The 13731-nt window shown below is 37.6% G+C and overlaps 1 protein-coding gene across 1 annotated transcript in view; it reads left to right on the top strand.

Annotated features, from left to right (window-relative positions):
• IFT74 (intraflagellar transport 74) overlaps window positions 1–7458 on the top strand; it is a 32022-nt gene extending 24564 nt beyond the window's left edge. The window contains exons 17-20 of the mRNA XM_042829471.1: window positions 1615–1778; window positions 2360–2485; window positions 4780–4840; window positions 6780–7458. Of these exons, the coding sequence (XP_042685405.1) occupies window positions 1615–1778; window positions 2360–2485; window positions 4780–4840; window positions 6780–6895 (467 nt within the window). The 3' untranslated portion in view covers window positions 6896–7458. The remainder of the gene's footprint in view (window positions 1–1614; window positions 1779–2359; window positions 2486–4779; window positions 4841–6779) is intronic.
• Window positions 7459–13731: the final 6273 nt, after the last annotated feature.

The following is a 13731-nucleotide window of genomic DNA, read 5'->3' as shown; positions in this document are numbered from 1 at the left end:
AATCTAAAGATATTTTGTAGCTATTTCCCTCTAATTTGAATTCTTTATATACTTTTATTTTTTGGTGGTTTTAATGCTAAAGCTCTGGTTTATAGAGGTTCATAAGTATTTGTTTGTTTTAAAACCTCCAGTGCCATAAAAACGAGAAAAAGTGTGGTGGTCTGTTCAGTTTGGGTTTGGGGTCTCGCACTGACCAGTACCAGCCACCACCAAGTACAGACAGTTACAGAACATTCTAGAAAGTGTTTTCTTAAGTCGGAAGGATGCATAAACATTGAATCAAAGACAACCAAAGAAGTTCCAACCCTTTATTTTTAAATCCTCCTTTTTGCCAGAATGGAACTTTTTAGAATTTATGTAAATGCCTTTTGCATATAAGGGACCCTTTCAGTTTTATCTCATTTACCTTAGGTTCCTCTGGGTATTTGCATGTTCAACGTAAAAATTTTGGCTTGCGTTATTTTTTTGTGGTTTATTTTTTTGTTTGTTTTTGTTTTCAAATTATTTAATTATTGTTGTGAGCAAAAAAATTTTGAATCCAATATTTCACTCTAAAGAAATGCATTTATGGCGTAACTGCAGAGGAGAAGAAATACATACCAAAATCTTGTTTCATTAAGGTTTTGATGAGGTAAGATTTTCCCAAATAATTCTGCTAAGGAAAACATACCCAGAGTTTCTGGAAAAGTGAGCTCTTCCTCTTTCACGCATGCGTTTCCACTTCCTTGTGCTGTAGTGATCTCTATTGCCTTGGTTAAGTTGGGAAAAAAATATTCCTACTCTTTTCCTAGCGAATCAGCACAAACCTGAACGTGGAGCATGATGCTCAGCCTATGCCAGGAGTTCTCATCTCTTCCAGTAGCTCACTTTGCCCAATGCTTTAGAATGCAGAAAGATCTGCATTATTGATATTCTGAGTGAGGCACAGCCCTGTCATGTAAGACTGCATATCCATGTTTTTAAACTTTCAAGACTATAAGGAAGACTCAAGAATGAGAAGGCAGACAGCTGTCCAAAAACACATCTACCCCTATCTAGTCCTTCTATACTCCTAACTTTGTTCATTACCTGTATTGTTCCTTTCTAACCGTCAGAAGTAAATGCTGTGTATTATCTCACGTGCTCAGTTTGTAAGCTGTGGCAATTCTGGTTTCTGTGAAGATATGGAAGAATTTTCCTTTGCTGAGTCAATGTTCAAAGAAAAAACTGGCAATTTCATCTCATAAAAGGAAGGCTTACCATATAGAAACAAACAAAAAAAAAAGCAATATAAAAAAAACTAAATATAATCAGATCTTTAAAATCGCATTACTGTAGTCAGCTTTTGGTAAGGTATTCCCACTGCTTTAAAACTTTAAATTGACAGATGCTATAAGCAACTTTAAAATAGAAATACCACACTGTGATACAGAAAATCACTGTATTTCCATTATTCTTCACTTATGGAATATGATGCAATAATTTATTAGTTTGGAGCTCAGGATGAATGTGAAGATTGAACTTTGTGCTTTCATTCACATTAACGTTTCCATGCATGTCAAAATCAGGGAGATATGCAGGACCTATTTTATTGCTCAACAAAAGTCACTAGTGATTATGCATTTGGTGTTACAGAAAGTCAGAAGCTGCAAATGGACCTGCAGAAGATGGAACTTCTGGAGGGCAAGATGACTGATGAACTGGCTTCACTTAAAGAGAGAATTGAAAAAACCACAGCAGATTTGGAGGTTTATAAAGATCTGCCAGCTCTGAAAGCATCAGGAGAAGAGAAGAAAAAGGTAATAATAGGAGTGAAGCTTGGAGTTATACAGAATACATGGGGATTCTTTGTTTACAGGCACTTAGAAAACTGTAATCCACACTTACTAATGAGGTACGTGTGGCAGGCTATGAGCTGGATACCTTCTGATAACTTCCTTCCCACAGAACTTCCCTTTTATTTTACTGGTTCTTCTGATCTTCTCTGCTGTAACTTATGACTACCTGTAAGCTTGGATTTAGCAATCTAAACAAAGCTCGCACAAAGAAAGAAAATAACTGTTGTCCATAATTTGCTTGGAAACAAACTCCGTGTGGAGCAGTTCCTATTTCACTGGAAATAGGATAAATTTCCTACAAATTCTTAAGGTTGGATTCATACTTGTCCAGATACAGTACTGTTTGGACTTACAACTTGTTCATAACTGTTAAATGTTATCACTGTGATAGGGCATACATTGTTTACAGAAAAGTAATATGACTTCTTTAGGAGTTCTAGAAGGAGGAGTTACCATCTGGAAAGTTGAATGAAAATAATTTGTCTCTAGCCTAGAGCAAATGAATTCACCCATTCATCTGTTTGTATTTCTTTTTCAACTAGAGACTACAGGAGGAGAAGGGAAAATTAACAAAACTTAGCCATGGTTTCAAGAAAATAATGGAAACTTTGAATGCAGAATACGAGACCCTAAAAAGAGAGCTGCAGGAGAATGAGACCTATTCTCAGGTACAGCTCAAGCTACGGATCATCACTTCTGTTGTTTCTATCCCAGTTTCATTTCCTCATACACATGAAGCACTGTATGAACTGAATCAATTTATTCCTTCTCAGGAAGAATTTGAAGCATGCATTGCAAATGCATAGCCAAATTTTCCAGTTTTAAACAGAAATTAATACTGTAGCAATAAGTTTATTGTAAGCTTTGGATTTCAAAATTAGTAAGGATGAGTCTTTCAAAGCTTAAAAATTTTGAATACTTTAAGTGTTGTCATCAGTTTTGCTCAGAACTCTCCCCCTCCCACTGTTTGCAAAGTTTTGAGAACTCATTTAGGAAGAAAGTAAAAAGAAAAAAAGAAAAAAAAAATTTCTCATTAGTTAGATCAGATCGCTTTCCTTTCTGAAGTTCTGCTGATAAGTTTTTTCTTTGCAGCCTATACTGCTATTTTTCTTTTTGTAGTCCTTGTGCTCTTGGCTGAGCTTATAGGGTTTGTTAGGGCTTCCTTAAGCCCAAGCAACTTCAGTGTATGTGTACGTTTCAGAAGTGAGTCAAGAAGGAAGCTGTTTTCAAACTTGTGAGCAGCTTTGATTCTTCCATTATAAGCTCTCATTAATTCTTGTCATTTTGACAAAAGAAATTTACTGCCATACAGGTGTGGATGCACAGAAGGGAAATGGATGACCTCAAAATAAAATAGTCTGGAGAATGGGATTTGTTTATTTTCTTTTTCACTCAGTTTTATTGTTTAGGTTATTGAGAACTTATTAAGTTCTAAGTGAGTAAGTAAAAACTGTATGGATCAAACAAGTGAAGACATGAAGGTGGCTCCAATCAAAAAGATGCACATTACACATACAGCATGCGATTATTGTGGTGATGATACAAATCTCCAACATCTGCAAAACTTCAGAACATCATGTTTTTAATACCAGAATCGGATTTTAAACACTTGATAGGTTTAAGATACTTTTTGAAGAGTGATGCCAAAAAATATATACAATGGTAATTGTACATTATTTTTCCAGTTTGTTAGGCTGCAGCCTTTCTATTTCTGTGCAAAATGGATTTGTTTCTTTGCTTTTTATGTCATACATGTGAAAGTCACAAGGACAAAGGTATAAACTGGAAGCAGCTGATTAGTTGATATGCACCAAGTATTTAGAAGCACAGTTAGCATTTACATATTTTGAGGCTTGGGGTAATTTTGCAAGCAGTGTTAAGTTCTGACCTTCAAGGAATTGGTACTAAGATGCACTGAATATTTTCTTCAATGTGTATCTCGCAGTATTTTAAACTAGTCTCTGTTCCTAGCTGTGTTGTAGGTGGGTACAGCTATAAAGATGCAGTAAAGACTGTTAGTCAGAAATACCATGCAAATAAATGTCTGCCCTGAGCGCTGTGAACCGGGGCGCTAGAAAACCAGTTCTTCACTATGAAATTTGAGTAAGATAGGAACTGTTTCAGATCCTCTAGCTTCAGAATAAGCTTTGAAGTAAAATGTAGCAATAGTTTCCTAAGCTCTTGCTGTAGTTTCCACTGAAGTGGAAATTGAGTCTGAGAAAGATTTTCGCTTTTTGTGTTTAGAAATAACATCTCCTATCTTGAAATGCAGAATCTTGAACAGTAGCATCAGAAAAACAAATATTATAAAATCGCATTGTAAGGAAGCAGCCATCGATATAATGTCCACATTAGCTTCCTGTTGATGCTGAACTTATTGAAGAAGTGCCAGCAGTTAACCCACACTCCTGCAATCTTTTCCCTGCAGATCTGTTCTTATCACAGCTTCTGGCATTGGACAGGAAACTTAACTATGGAAGAAAGGAAGTTTCTTCCCTGTAGCTCAAAGTCCAAGACAGTGTCAGGAAACATTGTATCTTTGGTGATTTTAGATCTTACTGATTTTAAAAAGAGATCATTTTAATGATGCAAAGTATGAGAATTAATATCTGTCTGTAGTGCTCATCTTTTTACCTCAGACTTACATTTACCTGCATAGTTCTCACTCTGTTTGTTTTTTTTTTCCCCAGGTACTATTGAATCTCTATGGAATGTTTCCACATAAATAGCAAAAAATAAATGTCTGAGGTGCTAAATTATATACAGATCAATCATTGGGAGCTTAAAAATCGTTTTGCCGTTGGGTTTGTTTGGTTGGTTTGGTTTTCATTTTTTGTGAAGTAGCCTTGATCTTATCAGGTAGTAGACTGCAAAGTACTGAAGCTTTTTTGCCTGATTCTTTGTACAAGGTAGATGTGTAATTATTTTCATTTTTGGCTCTTTTTTTTTTTGTTGTTTTCAGCTTATGAACTTGGAGAGGAAGTGGCAGCACCTAGAGCAAAATAACTTTATGATGAAGGAATGTATCCTTTTATTTAAGAAATGCAGTGAAATTCTCACATTGTATTAATTGAGGAAGAAGTCTGTTTCCTCCAGCAAAGTAAGGCAGGACGGAATGGGGTGCAGAAGACAGAGAAGGGAGGGAAGGGCTGTGCTTTGCAAATATCTGGTTTTATGGCAGCTATTATATGTAGCAAAACTTGTATGTGTGGCCTGAAACTTTAATGTGTCCTAAATTTCAAGATTTATCTTGCAGACTCACCTTTTTCCTGTGGGGTCAGTTTTGCCACCAGGTTTCTTACAAAGATCATTTTTATATCTGTGCAGTCTGAATTCATGCGTCAAGCATATTATTGTTTTAAAATTTATGTGGCATGGTAAATGGTAAAATGTAAACAACAGATTTCACACATTGTAAATATTTCTTATTATAAAAGAGGAAATGTTCAATGGGAGGTAAAATAGTGATACGGTGTGACAAGGAGATGATGTAGCTGCAAAATGGATTCAAGTGGGAGAACTACAGCGCTCCTCCTCACTGCATGGTGCTAATTAGAGGTGTGTTCCTCTGTTTCTGACTAACCCTTTCCATCCAAGAGCTTCCAAAACTCCAGTAAAGCGTTATTTGCTGTAAGTGACTTTCAGAAGATAGCACTGTGTTTTTGGAAATGGATATTGCTAAACACCAGAGAAAATATCAAAATAATGTATTTCAGACAATTATATAGTAGTCTAGCCGTCAGGACACCACCAACAACAAAAAAGCAATTTAGGATCTGTATTTAGTCTTGTTTTTTCATATATCAGATATCCTATGTCTTATATCTGATTCTTGTATCTGATGAGTACTCTAATTTGTAGAGAAAGACTTAGTAGTTCTTGGACAAAAATGTATTCTTTATATATGGTGAATTTATTATATATCTTTATATTTTGCATTTTAAATTCTTTAAAAATATTATATGGAAAAAAATGCATTTGTTTAATAATAGCATTTGAAGGCCAGCAGAATGACTTAATTTGAGTGAAAAAATAAATTCCTTTTTACATGTGAAACAGCTGATAATAGGTGGTTCAGATTGGCTTAGACTGTTCTTTTTACTCAGCAGTGAAGACCAAACACTAATGGCTTTGGCTTTTCAGGTTCCTGCAGAAGATTAGCTACCTTATGATTACAGGTATCTTTGATCTCTGGGCATCCTGCTGCTCTTTGAGATAGGAGTAGGTAAATGTATACAGACCTTTCCTAGGCTCATAAAATAAGGATCTGTTTTTTTAGTGATGTGAAGCTCTCTGATGAGCTGCAGCTCATCTCTGCATGGACATGGTCACTCCTTGACAGGTCATAGGACTCAGCAGAAGAGTTTGCTGATAGTAGCAAAATAGAATTGCAGCCCTTTCCCTCTGTGGAGGAAGCTATGTAGGAATATTTTCTTAAGGCAAAAAACATTGATCCTATTACATTTTAAAAAGAAAAGCTTTAAAAGAAAATAAGAGGAAAAGAACATGCAGGATATTAAAAGCTCTTCCTAACATGCTGTAATGTATTACCTACTTTTGCAAGCAGATTCTTACACAGAGTTGCACATCTGCTTTGGCTACTGTTTTCTTGCACAGGGATTTTTCTGCCCACAGATCTGAAGTGCCAAAACATATGGCTTTTAATAGCCAAGTGCCTTGGAATGGTTTTGTTTGCAGCATAACAGTGGGCAGTCTTCCACATGAATCCTATTGCCTATGTATATGAAAACAAAATTGACTTGCCATCTCTTATCATATTTGGCACGAGATGGCAGCTAGTAAATTGGTGCAAATCCTTTACATCCAGTTAGAATTTTTTCCATCATTTGCAACTCTTGATAGTTTTTGCAGAAGGAAACTTACTGTATTATGTTTCCCTTATGATCTCTAATTATGCTAATATTTATACTGGCAGCTCGTTTCCTTAATTCTTTAAATCAGTCATAGCAACAAAAAGTCAGGAGAGCAACTACCAGCCAGTAAGGAAGAACGTGAGAAAGCTGGTCACAGAATACAACAAAGCACTCATAGAAGCTTTACAGAACACCAAGAGCTGAACCCCAGCACTTCCTTCCTGACCCAGTGGACCAACAATGAGTGATGTGCATAGGCAGCTCAAAAAGATGGACTTCTGAGCTCAATGGCTCACCACTACTGTGATACATGTTCTTAAAAATATTTTTCCAAGTTTATAGAAACCTTAGGATTTAATAGTTCTGCTCTTTCTGCAACGTTTGAAAATATTCAGAAATAAGCTTCTGGATTTAGAAACATATAGAACTAAAAAGGAAATACTCCACAGTAACTGTGAAGTCACCGTAATATTTTTCCGAGGCCTGTTGCTGGATTGCATCTCAGATGTGAAACCTCAGTCTGCTTTACACAGTGGATGTGTAATTATCTTTTATATCAGTAAACCTTCCCTATTTACATACAGTTTATAAAAATAAAGGAAGCATCTAAGGATAGCAAGTCAGAATTGTTTCATGTTTTAAAGACTTAAAATAAAAGCAAATGTTCTTTAAGGATCTGTCTGCAATTTTTCATTTCCCACTCAAGAACTGATTAACTTCTAAGGCATGTCCTTATTACATCTTCAACATAAGAACGTGTGGTAAAATTTGCAAAATGCAGCTACCATTAACCTTGTGCAGAGCTCTTTGATTTTGTGGTATTCACCAATAAAGGAAGTATTTTCTGTGTAGTTTTTTCTTCGGCAGGTTTCAAGATGTAGTGTCATACATAAATTCAGTTTCTAGAAAAAACACGTTGAATAGAGGCTTAAAATACCTGTAATGTAGTTATAAACTGCTGATAATTTCATCTACTTTGCACATTGTAAAATAGTGCTGAGCAGAGAAAAAAAGAGTATTAGGTGTGAATCCCAGTCATACAGTAATCTTAAAGAATAGTTCAAATCAAAAGAGGGGGGGCTGTATTCCTACTGACTTTGAAGAGTTCTGCAAAAGAAGTGCAGCGTGTGCTCTACTTCATAAAACTGTAGCAGACAACATTCTGTTAAAATAGAAGTTGTGTGTTTTTGTCTTTCAATTTCCTCAAATCTGTGATTGCTGTTTTCAGCATATGGGAGAAGTATGTAAAACAAACATTCTGATGATTCTTGCTGAGAACACTGTGTTTCCAAATTCAGCTCAGTAAATGCCGTTGCTCTCTAAATTTATGTCTGTATAATATTTAGTTATAATGGAACAGGATTTCTATAAACTAAGGGATGTTATCTAGGGGAAATTCCCACTAATGTCTCTTCCTTCCTGTCAAAGTTTCAGCTATTCCAGAGAGAGCCCGTTATTTGTTGAGATAAAGTTGAAGTCTAATATTCTCACCAATCAAACCATCAACCAGTGAGATCGTCTCCTGAATTCCACTTGTTCTACAATAACATGGTTTAATGAACAATGGAAAGAAGCTGCATGCTGAATAAACAGGCTGCTTTAAATTCCCTTTTACTTATGGCAGGGAATAGTTTTAGTCCTTGGCAGCAATTCTGTAGGATAGTGGGGTAAAGTTTATAGGTTTTTGTTGTGTTCCCCAGGAGATGCCTGTCATAAAAATGTTTTCTCTAAAATGCTGATTTGTTTCTTGTTCTGTTGGAAGTATCCAGATTGCCTGGTTCTGTCTGGGAATCTTCTTGATTGTTTCTCCGTTTAACAAATCACTCTTACAGTCTTGGTCATATTTCTTATAATATCCCTGGCTGAAAAAACTGACAGGTTTGGAATGAATGAGCCACAAAGGGAGCATTTTATCTCCTGGTGGGAGATTAAACGTACTCATTAAGAAATCATTCCCAGTTGTGACCTGAGATCACTGCACCCATATCTAGTTTGTTTCTAATGTCACACTTAACCTTGCTGTTCTCTGCAGTCAAGTTTAAATACCAAACACACAGCATTTTTTCCTCCAGAGCTCCTTGTATATCAAGTCTTGTAATTCAATACATGATTCCTGCTATATGACTGTCTGTTGTCTATTTTATGCTGTGCCTTCACAGTGAGGCGATGTGGATTAAGTAGCAGCATTTATGCAGTGAAGAAATGTAAAAACTACTCTGCTCATTTGTCTTACAAGATCTGAGTAAAGGGAAGGATCACCTTCTGAGCCCACTGAAGACAATGGTATTCCTAATGCAACCAAGGATTCTGTTGGCTTTTTTTTTTGCTGTGAGGGCACACTACTCTCTCCTGGCCAGCTTCTTGTCCTCCAGAACCCCAGCAAAGCTGTTTTCCAGCCAGTCAGCTCGCAACCGGTGCCGGTGCCTTGGCTGCTCTTCCTCAGGTACAAAAATGAACATTTACTCTTCTAGAATTCCTTGATGTTCCTCTCCGCCCACTTCTACAGCCCATCAAGGTGTTTCTGCCCAGAAGCATGCAAGCCTATCAGCCATTTCTCCCAGGTTTGTATTATCTGCAAACTTACTGATGGTACACTCTGTCCCATCACAGAGAACACTTTAAAAAAGGATGGTATTGGCACCATTGTGCACCCTCAGTCACCGTGAAATAAATGTCATTCACCAGCTTCTCCATGACTTGCAGGTGCTTCCAGCAGGCCCCACTGATTCGTGGACATCCAGTTTCCTTAAAATCCTCCTCATAATTTGGTCCTTCTCCAGGGAAATGCCACTTGGATGTTAGGATACTAGGAATGATGGTCTTTCACTCCAAATCCCACTTTGGTGACACACTGCATTTCAAACTTAACATCTTGCAACATCTTCTCCTCAAGACCCTTTATAGCCCTCCTTAGGATGCTCTCTTTTTATGCCCTTCTTACATGGTCCTGCTAGGTACCTGCTTTGAATGAGCTCCTTAGAAACATATTCACCTCATACTGATAAGGCACCTGGGTGGGTTGAATATGGCAATTGTCTGGAATGAAAAAAAGGGATCCTGAAAAAAATAATAACACCCAAGTTTGCATGATGAATACATCCACAGTATATTCCAGCTGAATACTACAGACAGTAGTAGATGGCAGCTCCAGCCAAAGCAGCATTACAAAATGCAGGTTAATCAATTTGAAGGAGATCTGAATGATTTCCAAAATGAATAGTTTTCATATTTTCTTCTCCATTAAGGAGGAAGGGAGCCATTCAACATGACTGCATAGATGATCAGAATTCAAATCCCAGCTTTGATCAATCATTTGTTGGCATTGGCAGACACTTGGAACAGAGAAAAGAGTTCTTGCCCTTACTTGCAGCTTGCATTGCTGGTTTTCATTTCAGGAAGAAGTAACCAGACAAGATGCCAAATCTGTGAAATGGAGGAAGCCTCCCACATTTTTAAAAAATGAGCCAGAAATGTAAAATGACCTGCTCAGTTTCCTCTTGTGAAATGAATTCCTTGAAAGCTGCACTCATTAAAACTGACTGATCTTGATTCACTGACCACTAGCATCTTTGGATCAGGCTCAAGTTTTCTGCTCAGCAGCAAAGAGCAAGTAAGGTGCAACAGGTTTCTCTTGGTCATAAAACATGAATTTGCCGTAGAAACTACTGATGGGCCGAGGGGGACTCAGCACATCTGAAAACCAGAAAAGAAGAGAAAAAAGGACATGGGTGTAGTAGGAAGCATTAAACAGTATAGTATTCACCCCAATAACCATATGCAATAGATAAAATTCCAGATTAAAGACTATATTTTTCAATTCCCTTCCTGTTCATTTTTTTCTGCTAAATAAAATGAAGAGAGGATGTTTAATGGCTTGGACTTGTGCTCAGATTTGCTGTATTTAATCGTTTTCAGAATCACTGACATAAGCATGAAATACTGAAGTCCTTTTTCTGTCCATAAATTAGATTTTAAGTTCTTAAGAAGAGACGTGTAGTTCTCTCACATAGATAGCCAATTCCTCACTAAGTTGCGCCTGCTGAAGGCAGGTGACCTGTGCTGGTTTTTTTTTTTTAATACAGTACTTTGAAAAAGGGAGAGTTCATATTTTGGGAAAAATGTTTGGCAGCGTAATGAATGAGCTAAGCATAGACTCACATCTTGGGTGAAGTCAGTGTAAAGTTCAGTTACGCAGTTAATCAAAGCTTTCTTGAGAATCACATTAAGAGTGTGAGATGATTTCAGAGGGAAATAATGGATTCCTTTCTTCCTTCAAGATGTATCATAGCATCTCCATTTCCACACTGTATGAAGAAAAATTAAGAGAAACAGCAATAAAAAACAAAGGAGAAAACAACTGTGTTGCAAAGCACTGACATCAAGGGTGCAGTTTTCTCCTTTTCACACAGGCATTGGAATATAACTAGCTTAGTTACTTCTCACTTATGCTGGTTCTTCACTACTCATAGTTTTGTTCTCCAAGAAGTTCTTGAAATATTGAAATTGTCTTGAAGTTGTCAGTCCCTTTTATCAGCAAAGAATTAAGAAACAAGAATTAATTTCTCTTCTGCGCACAAGTGGTCACAATAAAACCTGCACAGAGCCTATTTCAGCAAAATACAGGAGGCTCCCAAAGCATCCAGAGTACAGGCATCTGGCCTTAGTCAAGCTGATGTCTTTCACAATGTACTGATACTGCGGCTTTGAAGGACTGCTGTGTTCTTTCATCACTTGAACCTTCCTAACACTTGAGAAAAACCCGAGGTTTCCACAGATCCATTGTAGAAAATGTCCTTTCATTTCACTCACAAGGAAGTGAAAAGCAAAACATCACTTTGACTAAGGTATGTTTTGTATACAGTGAAGGACTTTGGACAAGAAAACAAAAATGCTGAGCAAAAAAAACCCATCCTAACTATGTAAATAAACTTGAGAAACAGGAGAAAAAAGCATGAAATCAAGGCACCTCCTCAGCACAGGTCCCAAGAAAGAGAAAGAACTGCGAAAAAAATATCCAGGCTGCTACTTTTCCTTTCCACCTTAAAGTTTCCCTACAACCACCACTACAATATGACCAGTTCCTCTACACTTTCCACACTGGCATTGCTCATCTTTTAACTACATACTGCAGAAGTCTGCACCTCCAGTTTCCACACTGTATGAAGACAGATCCCTCTGGACTGCAGCACAATGCTCATGCCTGGCTGGCCTTTCCTGCTGGCCTTTCCAGGTGGGCCAGGATAAGTCCAGGACAAGGCAGCAACGGCTGTAGTTAACCGCAGTGGTGTGCGATGTTCCATGGAGCAAAACAGGGTCTGTTTAAGAAAAGAAGCCCGAGCTCTGTAATTTATGATCCTTCTGCTTCACATTAGCTGATTACCGTGAGTAAGAATTCCTGAAGGTGCTTTACCGCCTCTTTCTGTCACATATTAACATCAAGTCAAGGACAAAGCATTGGCTTGTTTCCAAAAAAGCATAATGCAGCCAGACACTCCAAGAGGATATGTGCTTTCTGCTAACACATCCACCTGATTAAAGAAGTGCAGAGTGGCATTGTTTCTTTTTCCTCTTCGCATATCTCCATGTGCTGCAGCATGTATGAATGGGCTGTCCTTGAGACAAGCATGCTGCTTATCTAAAGAGGAAAGCCTGGTGTCAGGAGTTCACAGCACTTGACATATCGTAAAATTAGCCTTCAACAAACAGAGTTATGAAAACCAATGTTTAATGTTAGCGTTATATTTACATGTTCAAAGACAGTTTGTTTTCCTGCTTTAATAGTTTAAAAACTCTTGCATGCTATGTTGATGGGTATTCAGTTCTTCGTGTGCAAACCAACAGCTAACCACCAACACAGTCAACATCCCCAGGGAAGCACTTCAGAAACCACATGGGCAGGAAGCCATTCTGAGTCTCTCCAGACACCTTTAGAAAAGCAGAAAGGTGTAGCTTACGGGGTGCTAACACTGCTATAAGACTCAGTGAGGACATGCCTGTGGCTTCACTATATTGACCCATCCAGAAGTTAACAGCTTCAATTGACTCAGTGTGCAACAAAACATGGAGTAATTCAGTGCTGTATTTTTGACTCACTGATACCCTCACTTTCAGCCCATTTTCTTTTGCTGATGATCTGGTGTTGACAGAAGGCTATTTCTAGTTCTACTCTTTAACTGTGGCTGTAGGCTGAGATTTAAGATCCTCCTGTTTGTAGATCAATCATCTTCAGCTGAGGACTGGATAGTACAGGATGGACAAGCACCGGGAATCCTGCTGTCACGTTACTGCTGCCTGCTGAGGAGGACAGACAGTCCTACCATTTCTGTGTCTTTCAGTAGTCAGAGGGATGAACAGACTGTAGAGTTAACAGAGCACATGACAGAAAACAAGTATAGCCACTTTCAAGAACCCTCAGTGTCTAATTACTTGAAGTGTAAGTATCAAACCATAGAAGGGGGGCTGGCAGACATGTATGAGTAAATCAAGATAGAACAGTGAAATCCTTTAAACTCTGCAGTCTGGCAATAGCTTGTAATCTGATTAATTTTAACTTCAGTGGAAGCAATAATCAAACTGTGATTTAAATGTCTTCCAAACAGAAACAAATATATAAGATTAAACTCTTATAAATTATGTAATTGTTTGCTGAATCTTTTCAGTAACGAATACATATGTATATATATATGAATAGATGCTATTCTGCATGTCTTAAAAAATGGAATGATAGAATGAACCAAAACAAACAAACACATGAACCAGCTGAAGTTGATATCCCAGTCAAATTCTGACTCAGATAACTAGATCTTTCCTCTCTTCCAGCTTCAGCACGACTCTGCAGTCTTTTAATATATATAAAGTATTGCATATCTGGGCTGGTTGCTCTTATGCTTGAGTTAGCCACATTGCCATAGGATATTAAATGACCAGCAGGCTCAAGATAATTGTTTTTTAAAAAGTGGGTTTCCACTGTAGCTGATCCATCTATTTAAAAATCGATGTCAACAACAGCCCACAAGCATTTTCTTCCATCTGTGTTCATT

The sequence above is a fragment of the Centrocercus urophasianus genome, unplaced genomic scaffold (genome assembly GCF_019232065.1).
Source record: "Centrocercus urophasianus isolate 14NV4802_14NV808 unplaced genomic scaffold, USGS_Curo_1.0 seq_31, whole genome shotgun sequence".
NCBI classification, from domain to species: Eukaryota; Metazoa; Chordata; class Aves; order Galliformes; family Phasianidae; genus Centrocercus; species Centrocercus urophasianus.
Note: the sequence above shows the minus strand (reverse complement) of the source record. Positions and strands in the feature narration are given on the sequence as shown.